At 34.8% G+C, this 20,766-nt stretch overlaps 1 protein-coding gene across 2 annotated transcripts in view; it reads right to left on the minus strand.

Annotated features, from left to right (window-relative positions):
• The window catches only part of ADAM22 (ADAM metallopeptidase domain 22), a 251,094-nt gene that overhangs the window by 26,244 nt on the left and 204,084 nt on the right, over window positions 1–20,766 (minus strand). For both annotated transcript variants that reach the window (XM_023226702.2, XM_023226703.2), the window contains exons 22-26: window positions 20,500–20,619; window positions 13,970–14,138; window positions 10,696–10,810; window positions 8,463–8,553; window positions 5,273–5,290 (exon numbers count right to left, since the gene is read on the minus strand). In XM_023226702.2, the coding sequence (XP_023082470.1) occupies window positions 5,273–5,290; window positions 8,463–8,553; window positions 10,696–10,810; window positions 13,970–14,138; window positions 20,500–20,619 (513 nt within the window). The remainder of the gene's footprint in view (window positions 1–5,272; window positions 5,291–8,462; window positions 8,554–10,695; window positions 10,811–13,969; window positions 14,139–20,499; window positions 20,620–20,766) is intronic.

The raw sequence follows: 20,766 nt of genomic DNA on the forward strand, positions 1-20,766 counted from the left end.
TGCACTCCAGCCTGGGCAACAGAGTGAGACTCTGTCTCAAAAAATAAATAAAATAAATAAAAGATAAAGACAAGCTATTATATAAGAGCTCCGAACTACACTTGACCATTCCCAGTATTCTATCCCACAAATTGCCTTCTCTTTACATGGGTCTGGCTGGCCTTCAGGCATTTATCCTGGCAATTACCAAGGCCTCACTTTGCTGACGCTAAGGATGTAGATGGACTATCATTCCCAATGGATGGGGCCCAGTTTTGTTTTGTGTTTTTAACTGAACATGTTTTATTATCCCTTCAATGTAACTTCTCTGAAGTCCATGGTCATTTTTTTACATAGTGCTCAAACACCCTAAATGCTAAATAATCATAAACTGTGGGTTTCAATCAGTTTTAGTTCAATGTACTTTTGGGGCACCACCTTGTTTTCATTACGTTGAACAGATTAGATTCTTATCTATCACACTGCAAAGTCTCCAAAAGATAGAAATTCACTGGCTTTTCCTTAAAATTCCATGAGGAAGGCATGTAACTTTCTTCCCATGGTAAATGTCAGTGTTAGGTTATGAATTTCATTAAAGATCTCTTAAGAACAATGTTTTTGGGAGGCCGAGGTGGGTGGATCACGAGGTCAGGATTTCGAGACCAGCCTGACCAACATGGTGAAACCCTGTCTCTATAAAAAATACAAAAAAATTTGCCAGGTGTGGTGGCACGCGCTTGTAATCCCAGCTACTCAAGAGGCTGAGGCAGGAGAATAGCTTGAACCTGGGAGGCAGAGGTTTCAGCAAGCCGAAATCATGCCACTGAACCCCAGCTTGGGCAACAGAGAGACTCCACCTCAAAATAATAATAATAACAATAATAATAATAATAATAATAATGATGTTTAACATCCTTCATTGTCTAGAAATTTGTCTTTTTTACAATTATTAATTACATATCATAACAAACCTAATTCTTCTTGATTTAATAGATAATATCAAGCCCCCATGATAAATAAAATAACTTTTCATCATTTGTTGGGAAAGGTCATAAATGACTAACTAAATGATCCTCTTAAAATTTTAAATCAAACTTCTTTTTCCAGTCCTTTGTTATCTTTATGACTTTCTTCCTAAATCTTGAGTGCTTTCTTATTTCATTAAATTTTGGAAACTAAAAGTGATCACCACATTAGGTGGCCTGATTAGTACTAAATTTTATAACGGGAAAATTACCTCATATTTCTCATATTATATGCAAATATTTTAGACATGTATGCTTTTTAGTGAACAATAGCCAAAATATAATAAACACTTATGTAACTAGTTTTTTCCCTCTCAAAACGTATCTCTTCTTACATTAATTACATGTTGTCTTTTTCTTCTCTGTACAACTTTGGCATTTCATTGTGTGTTCTGAATTGATGCATCCCATTAAATAACATTCTTTTGAAGATATTTCCTGTTCTTTAAGGTAAAGAACAACCCCTATAACTTAATGACTCTGGGGGACCTAATTTATACAATTATTTCTCTCCAGGTCTACAATACTATGCTTATTGCTTGCTTATTCTTATTCCACTTCAGAAGACAACTCTTAATGTGTTCATAATTATAAATCATCTAGTTGTTATGTTAGCATTCTAAATTTAAACATTAAGTAAGACTGTTTCTTGATCACCCCAAAACCTTTTGGCAAACAGTCCTGCTATGAGAGAAGTCTAATCTTTCCGAAAAGCATCAATTGAATTATATTTATCTTAATAATTCTTATGCATACTTAAAATGTTGGAGGAAAAAACCATTTAACCAACTCTTAACTTTAGTGCTGAAGGAGGCATTTCTCCAATATTTTGTTGGCATCTGGGCTGTCTCTTATTAAATTGTTACTTCACTGTTTTAAGAAATACTGTATATAATGTGTACCAAGTAACACTGACAGATGCAGGAATATCACCAAAATAATAATAATAGAAAAGTAAACTAAGAAAGGTTTGGAAAAAAGATGAGAAGTTCACAAGCAGAAAATAAAGTGGCTAAAACAGGTGAGAAAGAAAAGAAATGGGGAAGGGGAGGGCATTCCGCTTAAAGTAAAACCATAGATCAAAAGGATATAATCTAATTATTTTTTATATTTCTCATCAATCATAATGGTGTGTGTTCATCTCAAAGGAAGAAAATAAGATTTCAGTTAAATATGGATGTTTTATGTATCTAACTTCAGTTAATGTTTCTTATTCTATTGCTATTTGCAAACTTACCCTAAAAACTAAAATTCACTTATAATTCTCACTACAAGTCATATAGCTTCTAAGTCCTGAAGCAATTGTGCTATAATATCAACAATAACATCAACTGAAAAAATTGGGGAAGTTTTCTTTCCTGAATGTTTTAAATAAAAGGATAAATACAACCATCATTCTAATTACCTAATGTCAACGGCTATGGCTCCTTTGTTCCACAATTCTGCCCATCATAAGACACTGGCAGATTTAAACTGATGCTGTACATATGTGGAGTTCTGCCTTCACTATGCCCCAGAATGGAGCTTCCAGTTTCTTTTTATTACGAAGTTTGCGAACAAAAAGAAAAAAATGGGTCTGCTTCACATCTTTTTGTCAAACTTGCAAGAAAACATAGAATATAATCCTTCTCTATACTGAAAACCTTGAGGACCCATGCTCAGGTGAGAAAATGTATCTGGTTATCAAATTCAGTCACAGAATTACTTGCCTGTCCTCTCCAGGAATTGGAAAGTTATGCCCAGTTTGGCACTTCTGAGCCATTATAACAGTATTAGGAATCTGATAACTGGCTATTACACTTATTATGTCTTGTATTTAGTGTCAAAGCAAAAGTTTACATTCACCAACATTTTCACCACCTCAACCAGTATGTGTGAGCCTCACTCATGTCAATGAATGCTGCCCTCCTCCTTGAAAAGAACTACATTCACCTCTTTCATTCAAAGATCAGAGAAACACTGTCTTCCAAGATCACATGCTAGTAACTTCCCGTCACCATAATGCTTTACAAATTACAAAGAACCTTACTTGATTTCAGAGTTGAGGAAAGTTTGATTTTCCAATACCACATACTAGTAGATTTCTGATTCCTTGTGGATTGGTCTCCCTACCATGGAACCTCAAAGAAAAACCTAATTTAAAAGCAATAACAACTCAAAATTCTTAATTTTACTTCCTGGTATATTTTGGAATTGGGAAGATATTTACTTTAATGTCTATTGATATTTTTATAAGATTGAACATTTTTTAATGCATGCTTTGGTCTGCTGGCCTTACCACTTCGTCTATAATCACTAGCAAGTATTCTCGAAAAGGACAATCATTTAGAAAACACTTATACATTCACAACTTCCTATCTAAAGTCTATTCTTTGCTATTTCTCCACTTTGAGACCTACTGTACAAACCTGATATTCATTAGTTATGGGCAAGGACAAAAAAGGGTGTGTTGACATATATCAAAATATATAAAATAAATATATGCTGAAGATGTGACAACTCTCAAAATATGATTGACTAGATTTCAAAAGAGTAGCCAGATCAATGAAATGATGACTCAGTAACACCAGGAGACATGAAATTATATCAGGCACATAAAGGAGATTCTTCATGTGAAAATGTTCTTAACTACATCTCTCTACATATTGAGTTAGCACAAGAAATTTGTGCATACTTTTCAATATTAATCATTTTTCTAAAGTGTAGGCAAGTCCCTTATTCTGGACAGAATCCCTAATGAGAATACATCTTAGAGTACTGTGTTAGTTTTGCTTATGTTACATATGAGACATTTCACTTTTGTTTTCATATATTCAGCAATATTAAATTACATTATAGCCTTAGTTACTGTGGAAATGAAGCTGAATCATTAACTTTTTAATCTTATTTGCCTAATTCTATTTTCCACTAAAGAAACTCAGCAAACTTAGATTTCTAATGCCATCAGTCAACCTCTACTCAACAGAAAGCCTAAACGGCGGCTCCTGCTCTACTCAAGCGCTTTTGGACACAAGAGTTTAAAACATGTCACGAAGAAATCTGGTTGTTCTTAAATTGTAATTTTGTCCCAGTTTTACTTTTTCCATTAATGATGAGTTAGTCACTCTAGGGAAAGGTCAATATTTTCTATTGTCTACACAAACTGACCAGGATTTCAAATGGTAACCCATGGGCACCATGTATTTATACAGATTCTACAGATACTTACGGTTAAAGCCTTATGGGAATTTTAATTTATTTTAAAAAGAGTAAAGTTAAATTTTTGATTTGTGAAAAAAAATGAAAGTTGTGATGGAGCATGACAAATTACCACATTTATACACCTTATTCATAACCTGTCACAAGCATGCAACTCAACAATGGAAAAGGTTAAGTAAATAGGAATCTGCATAAATACCATGAGTATAGAACTGTATCATGTGTAAGACCTGGTCTAGGTTATCAGTTTCCAGGACAATATTTTAATATTTTATATCAATAGCTAACAGCACTAGTAACTTTTTAAGTGTGAAAAGTGAAGAGTGAATTTCAATATTATGTGCTAATTTAGATTCAGATAAAATAGGTAATTGTTATAGAACAACATGAATGTTTTGTATCTGCTTTTATGCTGTTGGTTAAGCACAGATTTTTAAGGTTATGTTATAGAGGGTGTCTGACTTTCTCAAGAATATAGACATTTTTATTATTCCAACTATGCGAATTCGTTCTTTAACTAAATGTGCAGTTACCTAATCAATACAAAAAAATTCCTTATGCAGAGATAAACAGGCTCAACAAATGCTAGAACATTCCCAACAGCAACACTGCCCAAATAAACTTTGTCACTTATGAATGGATATTATTAATATAAAAACAGTAACAAATTCCCTCAGAAAGTATTAGGCAATAAGAGTGTTACAAACATGAAGAAAAGCTAACATTAATGTAAACAAATGGGACACCTTACCATAGAGGAAGTATGTTTTAGATGGAAAAAGTCAATTTCTATATATATTACTATTAAAAAATAAGCAAGACTCTCCACTAATTGTAGTATCGTTGGATAAAAGAACCATTAAAATTAAATGACAGATCTATTTTAAATTACTATATTTCATGGCACCATCATTAAAATTATCTCAAGATAATGAAAAATCAAGATTAGTGTATGATCATTACAGCATAAAAACAAAGTGAACTTAATTATAATTGCATGTATGAATTCCAGCAATGCTAATACGAGTCAAACCTTTCAGTTTTATGTTCACATTATTTTTATTACATACCTCTGTTCTCGATAGTTTCTTTTCATGGACAAGAAGAAAAGAGGAAGAAACACAGAGTTAGTTACCTCTGGATGGACATCAAGAGGGAGCTCTAAACATAAAAGCTCTAGCTTTCATTGAAAAGTCTTCACTAGAGGATTCTGAATTACAGAATTAAAATGGGAATGCACACACAAAAATGTCACTTCATCATTAGGAGAAGCGACAAAGAGTCAGTGATAATATTGTCAAACAACTGTCCATTTTTAAAAATATAAATATGCTGCAGTCATTAAAGAGTGACTGTTTTCTCAATATCACTCACTGCTCTAAAGTAAATCTTATCTCAATATAGGTCTTCAAACATACATTAACTTAAATAATGAAATTAATGAATCAAGTTACTTATATAAATAACTGTACTTTCACAGAAAAAAAATTATAATTCATTCCTAATGGGATATAAACCCCAAACTATAGTTATTCCTAAGAATTTCAAATAGGGGAATATAAATGAATACCAGAACATTTTATTTCATCAGGTATGATAAATAGGAGTGAGTTAATTGATGACTGTTAAGGATCTCCTAAGTGATTACTACTTACTCGCTGAAGTTTCACATTGGAAATACTTGTTCAGTGTTTAGTCCCTGTGTTTATTTAACCATAAGCTAAAATCAACTTAAATGAGTTTCCAACTAAGTGGATCTTATTAAAAAATTGCTCTAAAGGGTGTGGTAGTACAGTACCAGTGACTTTTCAGGGGTTCATTGTTAACTTTCTATCTTGACATAATTGTTAGTATTTTGGAGATATGTTAGAAAGGTCATGCAACTAAGTAGTTTTGGGCTGCTTACTCTAAGAACAAGGATAATGTTTTCACATGGATTTCATTGGTAACATCTTTACTTGCCAGTCTCTTTCATCCACATTATACATATCATGTTTGATAACACACACATGACGGCAAAGGTGCCAATTCGTTATTATTTTTCATTCTGGAAACTATCAGATGGGTGAAAAATAAACCTGGTATCTTTCTATTCAACATGTTTTACTTTTTATTCCTTCAATCTGATTTCCTGAGTCATACGGTTCCAAATGAGCATTTTACTTTTTTTTCATTCCTGCTATTCTCCACCCCAAGGCTTGGGGAAGGGGTAGGAAGTTTAACTGGAAAAACTAATGAGAAAATGATTTCTCAGGTTCTAAATCTGGTTTTAAATTTCAAATAGAATAAGTAAAACATCATATTCATGAATTTAATTCCTCTTTTAAAATATCTACATTCCCACTATATTCCTAAACATATTCTGAATAATTTTAGAAACATTAAAACTTTAGCTACTTGGACTAATTATTACAGGATACTGTAATATACACAAGTTTGGTCTTTTTCCTTAAGCTAAAACCAACTTAAATGAGTTTCCAACTATGTGGATCTTACTAAAGTTGCAAAGTGCATATATGCAGGAATGAACAAATCTCAAAAGAATGCCATAATTTAATAAGTAATATGAGTGTTTAGGTTTCTAAAAGGTAGGTTTTTCCAAGATTGTAAAAATGAAATATCCACTTCCATCACTAGGTGGCAGAAAATCACACACTCCAGAATGAACAATTTTTTTCTTTCCATTTTCACATAGCCAAATGAAACCACTGAGCTACTTCAAAACAATAATGCTTGTGATGACAATTACTACTTAAATCATGCATTAAGTTGGAGAAATAGTGCGATTCCAGCACACAGCTAATTTGCTTGTAGTGTGAGGAGAAATCAAATGACAAACAGAAAAGCCTTCCTATCAGATATATGATTTTGTAATTCCAAATGTTATGCTGAGGTGAAATATACCCAGTAACCTTCATATCAAATAGGCCCATAGGTTTTAAGCATCAGCTATGAACTTATTATTATCACCTAACATAGTCTTAAATTAACTGCGCCAAAGGTAACACCTTTATACGGGTATATGGCAATTGCTTGTGAGGTCAAAACCATGAAAGAATTTATTTAGTTTTAAAGGGAGAATTTGTGGAAGACCACACAGTACAGGGCTAGGTGCTCATTTAATCAGGGAAGAGCTTACTATTATGCTGTGCTCTCCTTCACTATGATATGCCATGTCAACCATGTTATGCCAAACTGTATTATGCTCTCCGAGCTACTCGTTAATATACAGTCTTCCACAAATGCCTGTAATATTAATGCTTGTAGCATACAAAGCTTATCCTGCCAGTAAACTAACTGCTCTTCCTTTTCAGCCAAAGAAACTCTTTCATGGTTTTGACCTCACAAGCAATTACCATGTACACTATAAAGGTGTTTCCTTTGGTGCAATTGGTTTAAGACCTTGTTAAGTGATAATAATCATAGCAAACAATTACCTAGTGCTTACTGTGGGCCAGGTACTACTTTGAGTGTTTGACATATATTAACTCAAGGAACAAAGGTGTCCATCAAAAGGCGTGGGGTAAAAGTCTAAAATTTTGATTCTAATTCCCAAAACTTTGAGTTACCTAAGTTTGATCCATGAGGAAAAATGTGCTACAAAATGAGGTAATGCCCAGAGTGCCTAGCACAAGCTGTAGGCCTTCCAAATGGAGAAAAGCCCCAGGCCTGTGAACTGGAACATCATCAAGGATCAGCAAAATATGATTTTAAGTTGAAATATTAAAGAAAATTTAAGATTCATCACATTTGAGTTCTAACTTATTAAACTTAAATTAGCTATTTGAATACAAAGAAATTTTTCACATCATGAGATTAAAGCACTTAAAAAGGAAATTGAATATTCTGGTTTCTTTTCAGATTATATAAATCATAAAAAGAAAATTGAACACATTAAATAGATAAAAAAGTTTACAATGTTTGAAGGCATTTACTGAGCAAAATGTTTAAGGCTATCAAATTCTCTTCAAAAGTTACAACTTATAAGCTTTTAAAAATTTAGACTGATTTCAATTCACTTCAAGGATTTTAAAATAATAGTCGTTTTACAATAGAAGGAAGTTGTCTCGAAATGTAAAAAAATGATGTTATTATCACTTCTCACCATGCCAAGAATAAGCATTGACTGGCTGCTGAGCCAAGTTGATTTTCATTGCAAGTATATTCAACCAATGATACAAAACTTTCTAGATGCTTTCATGTAATCAAAATGTTTAGAAGTACATTTCGATAGTAACAAGACTGAGATATTTCACTTACTTATAACCCCATGCAGTTATTCCTAATATGAGGGCCAGCACTAAAATGGTGCCAGCAATTATGCCTATTATGATATTGGTGCCAGCAACACCTGAGAAGAAAAAAAAGAAAGAAGGAAGATCAGTGGTATAAAATTCTTTCAGAAACTTTATTGCTCAGTTTTGTAATCATCACACTAACAACACTGCTTGTTTTCAAAAATGGGTATTTTTCAAAGGAAAGAAAAAATCAACCATAATTCAGCAATCTACATCAGTTGATTTAAAAATAATATTTGGTATATGTCCTTTTTAATTCTTGTCCAAATGCATTTTGCACAGTTGTATCTTCCAGAAAACATGATGTCATTAAACTAAAAGAGGGAAGAATAATGATACTTAGGGAGGAACAGGGAGAAAACCTGTGCTCCTTTTGATCCTTACCTCTTTCTCAGAAATTCTAGAAATGTTATTGTGCATATCACTCCACTTTGACAACTAATGCAAGGTCCTCATTGCTCTTGGTTTTGTGTGTGTGTTATATTTTGTTTCTCTCAAAGTGAATATAAGCTGCTTAAGGGAGAAAACATGTCCACAGACTTGTATGGTTACTACCCAGGTGGTGTAGGTGATAAAAACACTGGACTTGTAATTCCCCGTCTGGGCAATGATGGCTGTGGCATTCTACAGAAGGAAAACCCAGAGGAACAAAAGAGTCGAGTGAGCTGGAGGACTGGAGCTGAAGTGGCAGGAGAGGGAGGCAATACCACACTGGCAGAGAGACAGGCAGGCAGAATCCAGGGCAGGGCTGAAGCTCAGAACACAGTGATGGCATTGTTGTGCCGGTATCCATTGTCAGGCAGGCTGAGATATAATCTTTAAGGGGATCATCACAGCAGAATGGCACCATGAGTCAAAGTCTTCGTTGATAAGCTCAGATGAGGGCTCAAAGGCAGAAAAGGCTGATCTGAATGAGGCCTGGCTCTGACACCAGAAGGCCTGTTTTGCTGATAATGATTTATGCCACATGGTTAACTGCAGAGCTTTCATCCAGAGCAACTTAGATCCATCCTTGTCTGCTCCACTCCTGAGGCATCCTTTTACACATCAAAGGTCAGGAGTCATGGGCTACTTGAGAAGACTTCAATTCTCCATGATAGGAGTGGCAGTCTCTCTGTCTGGGAGCCCTCAGAATTCATGCCAGACAGCAGGGCTAGGTCATCTGAGCAGACTAGTGGAGTCCAACCTGCCAGGTCCTCTGTGGGATGCACAGATGCAGATGCCAGAGGATTTCTTGGGTCACTAGGATTTTCTTACTCCAAGACCTAGCATATCTGTCTTCCCTTCCTTTTTTTCCAGGGACTTAACAGGGATCAATAAACTTAGATGTTAGTCTTGTTTATTTCTAAGTAATGGTATGGCTTTTGACATGTCATTTAAATCCATGTGCCTAAATATTATTGCCTTTGAATTAATTACTGGAACAAACTCCACACTACCATTGCTAAGACTGGGGACTCTTAAAATCTTAACCATCCTATGATTTTCTTTATAAAAGTCATACTAGCTAAAACTGTTTACCCTTTCTAGATTATCAGAATGAATATATGCCTTTTTTCTCATCCTTTGAGAGTGAATGAACTTCAGAATTTGAGCATTATCTTGTATAAAAGAATACTCAATAATGAAATGATTAAATAGTTTAAAAGGGGACATTTGCCTCCAATGTATGAGTTCTTTCAACCATCTGCATTTGACTTCTATACCCCAGCTTGGGCCACCCTAGCTTTTAGGACTGCACCTGTTATTTCTTATCTATGTTCTTAAAGCCCCTCCAGGAACCTTGGCCAGGATTACTACCTGCAGCCAGTTCAGGCCACAGAACTGGGATTGAACAACAATGAGCTTCTATAATAAAGAATATTAAAATATTTCCTTTAATTGCACACAGTTAAGAGTTACTACTTTCTTCATTTGAAAGAAATGTTAGGGTTTATTGACAGCTTCAGACAAGTATAATACTCGAAAAATCTCAGAATGAAGCAGGACAAGATAAAGCTAAATCAAATAGACTAATTATACACAATATTACATATCATTACAATTTAATGGACATAATCAGTTTCATGAAATGGACCTCATTATTATGAGAATGTATTTCTGATTATCACAAAATAACTCAAATAAAAGTTTTCAGAGAGCAGTTTTCTCTTTGTGTAGAAAGAGTACATAATGTTACCAAATTAAGTACTTACCATTGCCAGACAGAGTGATACCAGTCTTTGCATCATCATTGTGAGGGAAGTAAGTGTTGCAGTCAGAACCTATCCAGTGTCTGTTACACACACACTTCAGCTCATTACTGCAAACCTGAAATCCACAATCGAGTTAGAGTAAATGTCAAGTCTCTGGTACAGAAGCATGAAAAATAAACACTAATTTCTTATTATTATATGCTTAGAATTTGGTAATTCCGAAAAATTATTAGTACATTCTTCCTAATACTAATTACATTATTTCTCCCTCCAGTACTTCAAGCAAATGTTTCTTTGAGACCAGCAACTGACCCAAAGGGAACGATGAATCTTAACAGAGAAATTCATCTACATCTATAAAAAAAATCAAAGAAATTATTGTTTTGACTTTCATTAACTTAAATTTTATGAGGAAGATTTAAAAAGCTAAGCAGAAATACAATCATCTGTCAATTATCTAATATAAAGGTTTCCTTCCTTCCTTAGTAAGGGTCTTTATGCAAAAATGTTATTCATTTCTTAGGAAGCAAAATGAAATAAAAGTCTGATGAAGAGAGGAGACCTGATGTTTTGCAGTGGGCTGAGAAGAAAGTTCCACAAGGCTATAACATTGGCACTTCAACCCATGCTGTAGCTACCAGCTATGTCAGGGTCGGGGAACTAAGAACTCCCACGAAAAGAGTATATAAAAAAGATTCACATAAAATTGATACCATTTTTTATATTATAGGGAAATAATCTCTCTTCATTTGTTCACTCAGGAAACAGAATATACACCTAAATCTAATTCAAAACAACTCTGAATAGAGAAGCAGGAGAGAGTTAAGTTAGGTTGAAGGTCAGCCAAGTTTCTCCTGAGACAGGTTTTTACTACAGGGGTTTCTGTCTTCTCTGATCTAATTTTCAGGAACACAACATACATCCACATCTATATGTAACTATAACACAGCCTCAATAAGAGCTACACATTAACAAATAATGCAGAAAGGAAAAGGTTTAGGCTTAAAAGGCCTAGATTTGATTCACCATATCACTCCTGTCTTACTAAGGGACCTTAATCAAGTCTCCTGGCTTCTTCAAGCATCAGTTGCTATATCGTATGTCAGGTATCAGTGATAAAGTGACAAGAACAGACAATGATGCAAGTGTACAGTAATCATAATAAATAGCATAGCTTACATTTATTGAACACTTCCCATATCCCAGTCTTGTTTTAAGTGTTTTACAAGTTAACTCATTCTTTGCACAATTCTTTAAAGTGGGCACTATTATCTCCATTTTACAGAGGAAGAAATTGAGTCATAAAGGTTAAGAAATTTGCCCTATGTTACCCAGCTAGTAAAAAGCAAAGTTGGGATTCAAACCCAGGCTGTATGATTGCAAGCCCATGCTCTTAACTACGTGATATATAGTACAAAAAGAATATTTACGGCCAGGCACGGTGGCTCACACCTGTAATCCCAGCACTTTGGGAGGTTGAGGTGGGAGGATCATGACATCAGGAGATCGAGACCATCCTGGCTAACACAGTGAAACCCCATCTCTACTAAAAATACAAAAAATTAGCCAGGTGTGGTGGCGGGTGCCTGTAGTCCCAGCTACTCAGGAGGCTGAGGCAGGAGAATGGCGTGAACCTGGGAGGTGGAGCTTGCAGTGAGTGGAGATCGCACTACTGCACTCCAGTCTGGGCAACAGAGGGAGACTCCGTCTCAAAAAAAAAAAAAAAAAAGAATATTCACCTGTATTAATTTTTCTCATATTAATTTTTTGTCACAAATACAGAGTTGAGTTGCTGTAAGTTAAAATTATGCCAAATATAATTATGCATAATTATTGTGAATACATAATTATATTATGCATAATTGTTGTAAATCATCTGGATGCTGATTTGCCATCTGATTTATTTGCACTGATTATTCTTTTACTAATTAATTCAACAAATGTTTACTAAGCATAACTATGTTTGGTCTCTTGTATTTTGTTTCAGAACCTTAAGAAGAATAAGACATGGTTATTCATTAGCATGGATGATCAAGAAAAATTCCATTATTCTTTTCCTCTGATTCCCTAACATCCTCTTAAGGTGGGAACTGAACAATGAGTTCACTTGGACTCGGGAAGGGGAACATCACACACCGGGGCCTATCATGGGGAGGGGGGAGGGGGGAGGGATTGCATTGGGAGTTATACCTGATATAAATGATGAATTGATGGGTGCTGACGAGTTGATGGGTGCAGCACACCAACATGGCACAGATATACATATGTAACAAACCTGCACGTTATGCATATGTACCCTAGAACTTAAAGTATAATAAAAAAAAAAAAAAAAGAAAATAAGACTTGGAAGACTCCTTCATAGGAGCAGAGCTACTTAGTACATGTCTGCTCTACTCTTACATGCCATGAGAATTCCTATGCTTTGGCAAGAAGTAACAATTAGTTACTTCCCTAAATAAATTCTTGGAATATCCCTGAGGATATGTATGGAATGACCAGGATTGAAGGCTTACAGTTCCAAAACAGGGATCCTTTATCAATTAACTGAATACAACAGTTCAAGCAAAAAATCTGGAACAAAAATAAAAAGCACGCTATAGCACATGCTGAAAGAAATAGAACAAACTTCTTTTTTGGTAGTATAGGAATTCCTAATTGAAACTGACAAAACTTTATCCCCAGTAGAGGATGAATATTTAACCTGTAAACTTACCTGTACAGGATATACATTATCTGATACATAACTGAAAGAACAGAATTACAAGTCTTTCAAATGCCATATTTTTCCTATTCATCTGTAAGACACATTTCTCTAAGTTAATCTATTTTTATTTCCAGGACTTATCCTCAGCTTGTACCCTCTGGTGTGGCTACAGCAGTTGATAGATTTGTCAGTGCCCAGACCACATCGTTTTTAAATACTGTGGCCATCACATCCAATTTTTATTGTCTTTCTTAAAATCCCATCATAGTTTGTTAAAATGTATCTCCTAGTTCACTTGTAAAAAGTTGGCATTATATTATATGAGATCATAGTAACATAGAAAAGAAAGATGGAAGAATTTGGTTAGAAAGATTATTCTTTTCCTTATTCCCAGGCTTTCTCAGATTATACAACAGAAATATTCAAATAGCTATAATTGAATTAGTATTTACACAACTAGAAATACAAAAAAATCATGTTTTCCATAATTAAGAAAAATAGTTTAGCATCCTATCTATTTCTGTGATATAAAAGAAATAAATAGATCCTGACAAGGTACTGGATACTTACTCCATTTCCTGAGCAAATAGTGCCTTCTTTACTGCTCAAGCAAGTACTAAAGTTGAAAGAAGCCACAGGAAGACACCTGTGTTCTAAGCACATCATTTGGGGACCACAAGGTGTCCCATCTTCCACATAGCCAAGATCTACATCTTCTTCAAGCTTAACATGCCCACCACTAAAACAAATTGAGAGCAAAAAATGTCTATTAATTCAAATTCATTTTGAAAACACACTCAAAAACTTAAAAGTGGGCAATATTGCTTCCTCTATCCTATTTATTACTCATTAAAGACCAGTAGCATAAGCCAGTTCAATCTCAGAAAAAGCCATTGAATCTTTTGATCTAATTCCTTTTGGAGAAATTTATGTAGTTTAGGATTTAAACATAATTACTATAACTGGGGCTTGAATTGAAACAGGTTTATCATTTCACTTGGGCTACCAACCAAAAGGTAAGCAAGGCATTATTACTAGCATATAATTTGATAAGTTGGTTGACCCAAAAAGATTGTATATGTACCAATTACATTTGAGAATGACTAAACTGTTGTAGCATCACTATTCAACATAACAAACCTGCATATATAATTTAGAAATGTTTTTTAAAACCACGGTAAGAATTGAAAATGTATATTCATAATTTATTCATATGGGGCCATGTCAATGCTACTATAAAAGCCCCCATTTTTGTCACTTTTGTTTTATGTTCAGGGGTACATGTGCAGGATTGTAATATAGGTAAACTCATGTCATGAGGGTTTGTTGTGCAGAATATTTCATCATCCAGTTACTAAGCCTAGTACTCAATAGTTATTTTTTCTCATCCATTCCTTCCTCCTCATCACATGCCTCACAAATAGGTACCAGTGTCTGTCGCTCCCCTCTTTGTTTCCATGTGTTCTCATCATTTAGCTCCCACTTATAAGTGAGAACATGTGGTATTTGGTTTTCTGTTCCTATGTTAGTTTACTAAGGATGATGGCCTCCAGCTCCATCCATGTCCTGTGAAGGACATGATCTTGTTCTTTTTTATGGCTGCATGGTATTCCATGGTGTATATTTATGTTCCACATTTTCTTTATCCAGTCTGCCATTGATGGGCATTTAGGCTGATTCCATGTCTTTGACATTGTGAACAGTGCTGCAGTGAACATACGTATGCCTGTGTCTTTATGGTAGAATGATTTATATTCCTTTGGGCTTATACCCAGTAATAGGATTGCTGGGTCGAATGGTATTGGTTTTTAGGTCTTTGAAGAATTGTCACACTGCTTTCCACAATGATTAAACTAGTTTACACTCCCACCAAAGGTGTGTAAATGTTCCCCTTTGTCTGCAACCTCGCCAGCACATTATTTTCTGACGTTTTAATTATAACCATTCTGACTGGTGTGAAATGGTATCTTATGGTGGTTTTTATTTGAATTTCTCTAACGATCAGTGATATCGATCTTTTTTCATATGCTCTTTGAGCACATGTATGTCTTCTTTTGAAAAGGTCTGTTTATGTCCTTTGCCCACTTTTTAATGGGGTTGTTTTTTCTTGTAAATTTAACTTCCTTATAGATGCTGGATATTAGACCTTCGTCAAATGTATAGTTTACAAAAAAATTTTCCCATTCTGTAGGTTGTCTGTTTACTCTGTTGATAGTTACTTTCGCTGTGCAGAAGCATTTTAGTTTAATTAGATTCCGTTTGTCAATTTTTGCTTGTTATGATGGCTTCTAGTGTCTTCATAATGAAATCTTTGACTATTCTCATGTCCAAAATAGTATTGCCTAGGTTGTCTTCCAGGGTTTTTATAGTTTTGAGTTTTATATTTAAGTCTTCAATCTATCTTGAGTTGGTTTTTGTATATGGTGTAAGAAAGGGATCCAGTTTCAATCCTCTGCATATGGCTAGCCAGTTATCCCAGCACCATTTACTGAATAGGGGGTCCTTTCCCCATTACTTGTTTTTGTCAGCTTCATCGAAGATCAGATGGTTGCAGGTGTGCGACTTTATTTCCGGGCTCTCTATTCTGTTCCATTGGTCTATGTATCTGTTTTTGTACCAGTACCATGCTGTTTTGGTTACTGTAGCACTGTACTATAGTTTCAGGTTAAGCAACATGATGCCCCCAGCTTTTAAGCTCCCTGTGAATTTTAAGTTTTTTCTAGTTCTGTGAAGAATGTCATTGATAGTTTGATAGCAACAGCATTTAATCTCTAAATTGCTTTGGCAGTATAGCCATTTGAATGATATTGATTCTTCTGATTCACAAGCATGGAATATTGTTCCATTTGTTTGTGGCATCTCCGATTTCTTTGAGCAGAGTTTTTAAATTCCCATTGCAGAGATTTTTCACCTCCCTGACTAGCTGTATTCCTGGGTACTTTATTATTTTTATTGCAATTGTGAATGGAATTGCATTCCTGATTTTACCCTCAGCTTGGCTATTGTTGGTGCATGGGAATGTTAGTGGCTTTTGTATGCTGATTTTGTATCCTAAAACTTTGCTGAGGTTGTTTATCAGCTGGAAGAGCTTTTAGGTTGAGACTATGGGGTTTTCTACATATAGGATCATGTCATCAACAAAGAGCAATAGTTTGACTTTCTCTCTTCCTATTTGGATGTCCCTTATTTTTTGCTCTTGCCTAATTGCTCTGGCCAGGACTTCCAATACTATGTTGAATAGGAGTGGTGAGGCAGGACATCTTTGTCCTGTATAAGTTTTCAAGGAGAATGCTTCTAGCTTTTGCCTATTCAGTATGATGTTGGCTATGGGTTTGTCACAGATGCCTCTTATTTTGAGGTATGTTCCTTTAATACCTAGTTTATTAAGAGTTTTTAACATGAAAGGATGTTGGATTTTATCAAAACCCTTTTTTGCATCTATTGAGATAATCATGTGATTTTTGTCTTTAGTTCTGTTTATGTGATAAATCACATTTACTGATTTGCGTATGTTGAACCAAACTTGGAACCCAGGAATAAAGCCTACATGATTATGGTGGATATGATTTTTGATGTGCTAATTGATTTGGTTTGCAAGTATTTTGTTGAGGATTTTTGAATCAATGTTCATCAAGAATACTGGGCTGAAATTTTCTTTTTTTTTAAGAGTCTCTGCCAGGTTTTCGTATGAGGATGATATTGGCTTCAGAGAATGCAATAGGGAGGAGTCATTCCTCCTCAAATTTTTTGAATAGTTTCAGTAGGAATGGTGCCAGCTCTTCTTCGTACATCTGGTAGAATTTGGCTGTGAATCTGTCTGGTTGTGTCTTTTTTCTTTTTTTTGGTTGGTAGGCTATTTATTACCGGTTCAATTTTGGAGCTTGTTATTGGTCTGTTCAGGAAATCAGTTTCTTCCTGGTTCAGTCTTGGTAATATGTGCATGTGTCCAGGCATTTATCAATCTCTTCTAGATTTTCTAGTTTGTGTGCCAGAGGTGTTTGTAGTAGTCTCTGATTATTGTTTGTATTTCTGTGGGGTCATTCGTAACATCCCCTTTGTCATTTCTGATGTATTTATTTGGATCTTCTCTCTTTTCTTCTTTATTAGTCTATCTAGTAACCTATCTTATTAATTTTTTTCAAAAAATAAACTCCTAGATTTGTTGATATTTTACCTGGATTTTCATGTCTCAGTCTCTTTCAGGTCAGCTCTGATTTTGGTTATTTCTTGTCTTCTTCTAGCTTTGGGGTTCGTTTGTTCTTGCTTTTCTAGTTCTTTTATAGTTGTAATGTTCGGTTGTTTATTTGAGAACTTTCTTTTTGATGAGGGCATTTAGGGCTATAAATTGCCCTCTTAACACTGCCTTAGCTCTGACACAGAGATTCTGGTATTTTGTATCTTTTTTCTCATTAGTTTCAAAGAACTTCTTGATTTCTGCCTTAATTTCATTATTTACCTAAAAGTCATTTCAGGACCAGGTTGCTTAATTTCCACATAATTGCATGGTTTTGAAAACATTTTTAAGTCTTGATTTCTATTTGTATTATGCTGTGGTCCAAGAGTGGGTTTGGTATGATTTCAGTTCTCTAGCTAGCAATTGCTGAGGATTGTTTTATGTCCAATTGTGTGGTCAATTTTAGAGTATGGGCCATGTGACGATTAGAAGAATATAGACTGTGTTGTTTTAAGGTGGAGAGTTCTGTAGAGGTCTATCAGATCCATTTGGTCTAACATTGACTTCAGGTCTTGAATATCTTTGTTAATTTTCTGCCTTGATGATCTATCTAATACTATCAGTGAAGTGTTGAGGTCTCCTGCTGTTATTGTGTGGGAGTTTAAGTCTCTTTATAGGTCTCTAAGAACTTGCTTGATGAAGCTGGGTGCCCCTATGTTGGGTGCATATATATTTATAATAGTTAGCTCTTCTTGTTGAATTGAACCTTCTACCATTACCTAATGGTCTTCTTTGTCTTTCTGTATTTTTGTTGGCTTAAAGTCTGTTTTGTCTGAAATTAGCATTGCAAGCCTGCTTTTTTTCTGATTTTCATTTGCTTGGTAGATTTTACCCCATCCTTTCATTTTGAGTCTATAGGTGTCACTGCATACGAGATGGCTCTCTTGAAGACAGCATACCATGGGGTCTTATTTTTCTCCAGCTTGTCACTCTGGTACCTTTTAAATGGGGTATTTAGCCCATTTACATTCAATACCCATTCACTTCATTTATTTTTATCTAAATTACATATGCACATAGTTTAAAGAATCAATAGATAAATTGTTTTTAAACACAATAAAGCAGTTCTCTGCCTCTCTAGACATTCTTCCAGATACTCCTCCTAGGAGAAAACCATTTTCTACTCTTAATTCATTCTTTTGTTATTTATGAAAGTCTCCTGGAGTTTCTGGCCTGCTCTTGTCTGTGCTGATTGTCCACATGTGTCGGTTTCATAGCACTGTAAATCTTGACTTTCACCTCACTATCAACTTGGGGATTGCCCAGTCTCTGTTTGTGGAATCTTGTTTCCTGTATTCTCTATCTTTCTCTTTCTTGGTTTACTTTGTTTTGGTGGAGTGCAATTTCTAGTACTTTCCTGAGAAATTTGTAGCATAACTAAACATGTCTTTATTATCTATCCTCACACTTGTTTGATATTTTGCCAGAGTACAAAATTCTATTTTGGAAATAATTTTCTCTATTGTCTTCTGACTCCCAGGGCTCCTGTTGCTAAAACCTAAACCATTTTAATTCTTAAGTCTTTGACTTTTTTCTCCTCTGGAAACTTCCAGAATTCTTTACTTTGTCCTAAGGTTCTAAAATTTCACAATGATATGTTTAGATGTACCTCTAATTTCACTCATTGTATTCAGCACTTGGTGAGCCTGTTAATATGGAAACTCAAGTCCTTTATTTCTAGACAATTCTCTTGACTTATTCATTGAAAATTTCCTCCCTGCTGTTTCCTCTGTTATTACTGCTATTCTAATGCGTAAGATTTTCTCTATGGTCCATTTCTTTGCCTTTTTACTTTACTTTCTGGAATATAATTTCAACTACTAAATTTTTTCTTTCTGAATGTTCCCTGTTTAAAAAAACAGCACCCTATTTTCTTCTTTCATGATAGAAATCTCTTATCTCTCATAAATACTGATAAGTGGTTTTGTGTTCTTCCCCTTCATTGTCTCACTGTTTTTGTCTTTTTTTTTTTTTTTTTTTTCATGTTACAGACTTTTTTTCACATCTCTGATAACCTGCTCATATTTGAGTCAGGAGACCTAATAGATGATTGGAAATTTGTACTATTGAGGTTGGACTACTTCCATACAACCCTTATATAAATATTGTTTGCTGTCCTCCAGCTTAGAAACCTCCTCTGTTATTCTCTATGGAGTATCAAGCTCCAATCTTCCATGGGAGGGTGGGAAATCCCCAGTTTAGCTGAGTTGGGGAAGTAATCTGAGTATCTAACTGCTTTTTAAACAGCCTTTCATCTATTTTCTGTATTTCAGCCCCTTCCCTCCACTCCTTCCCTCCCTCTTCCTAAAGTAGATGATGCTGCCAATTTCTGAGCCTGTGGGGAAATAAGAGTATATCTTGGATTGATTCTCAGTTTTCCTCATTACTGACTTAGGAATTCAGCTTTCTTAGCTTTGATAAGTCATGTGCCACACATCCATTTGCTTTATACATAACAAAATATTGTTGCGATTGTCTCTTCTCTCTTTCTATGCCTCCCTGTGGATATAAGAACTCTAAAAAAAGATCCATTTGTTATCTTTTTGTGGGATTTCATAAGGGAGCAAAAGTAGATGCATATATTTAATACACTGATTTACCGAGAAGTCCTCATTCATTTTCCAAACTCTGTAAGACTTCACTGACCAATCTAAACTTAACTCTAGTAATCACATAATATTCTTCATTCAACTACTTTTTGTCTTCTTTTTATCTCTTCTCTGTTAGAATTTACTCAATCGCCTCTATAGACTAGATTATATTTCGACTTACTAACTTGTACGTTAATTGAAAATGGAAGGAATCCTAAATTGCATTCCTGAGAAATAAGATGACTCAGGTTCTTACAGAATGGTTAGATAATTACCTGCAGTTTAATGTTCTTCCTTGCTGCACAACTAAAGTAGATGTGATTTCACCATCGAGTTCTCCAAGCCTTGGGATATTGCCAATATTGGTACACAAAAGGTAACCACAAAGGACATCCCTGTATCAAAAGATTACCAATTACTCCTTTTCCCAAAGATATAGCAAACCATGTATAGTTAGAATAATCTCCTCTCATTTTAGCATTTGGTTTTCATCAAGTATATTATCTACGCATATGCTAAGCAAAATAAAATAAGTCCAAATT

This window comes from Piliocolobus tephrosceles, chromosome 8, assembly GCF_002776525.5.
Source record: "Piliocolobus tephrosceles isolate RC106 chromosome 8, ASM277652v3, whole genome shotgun sequence".
Classification (NCBI taxonomy): Eukaryota; Metazoa; Chordata; class Mammalia; order Primates; family Cercopithecidae; genus Piliocolobus; species Piliocolobus tephrosceles.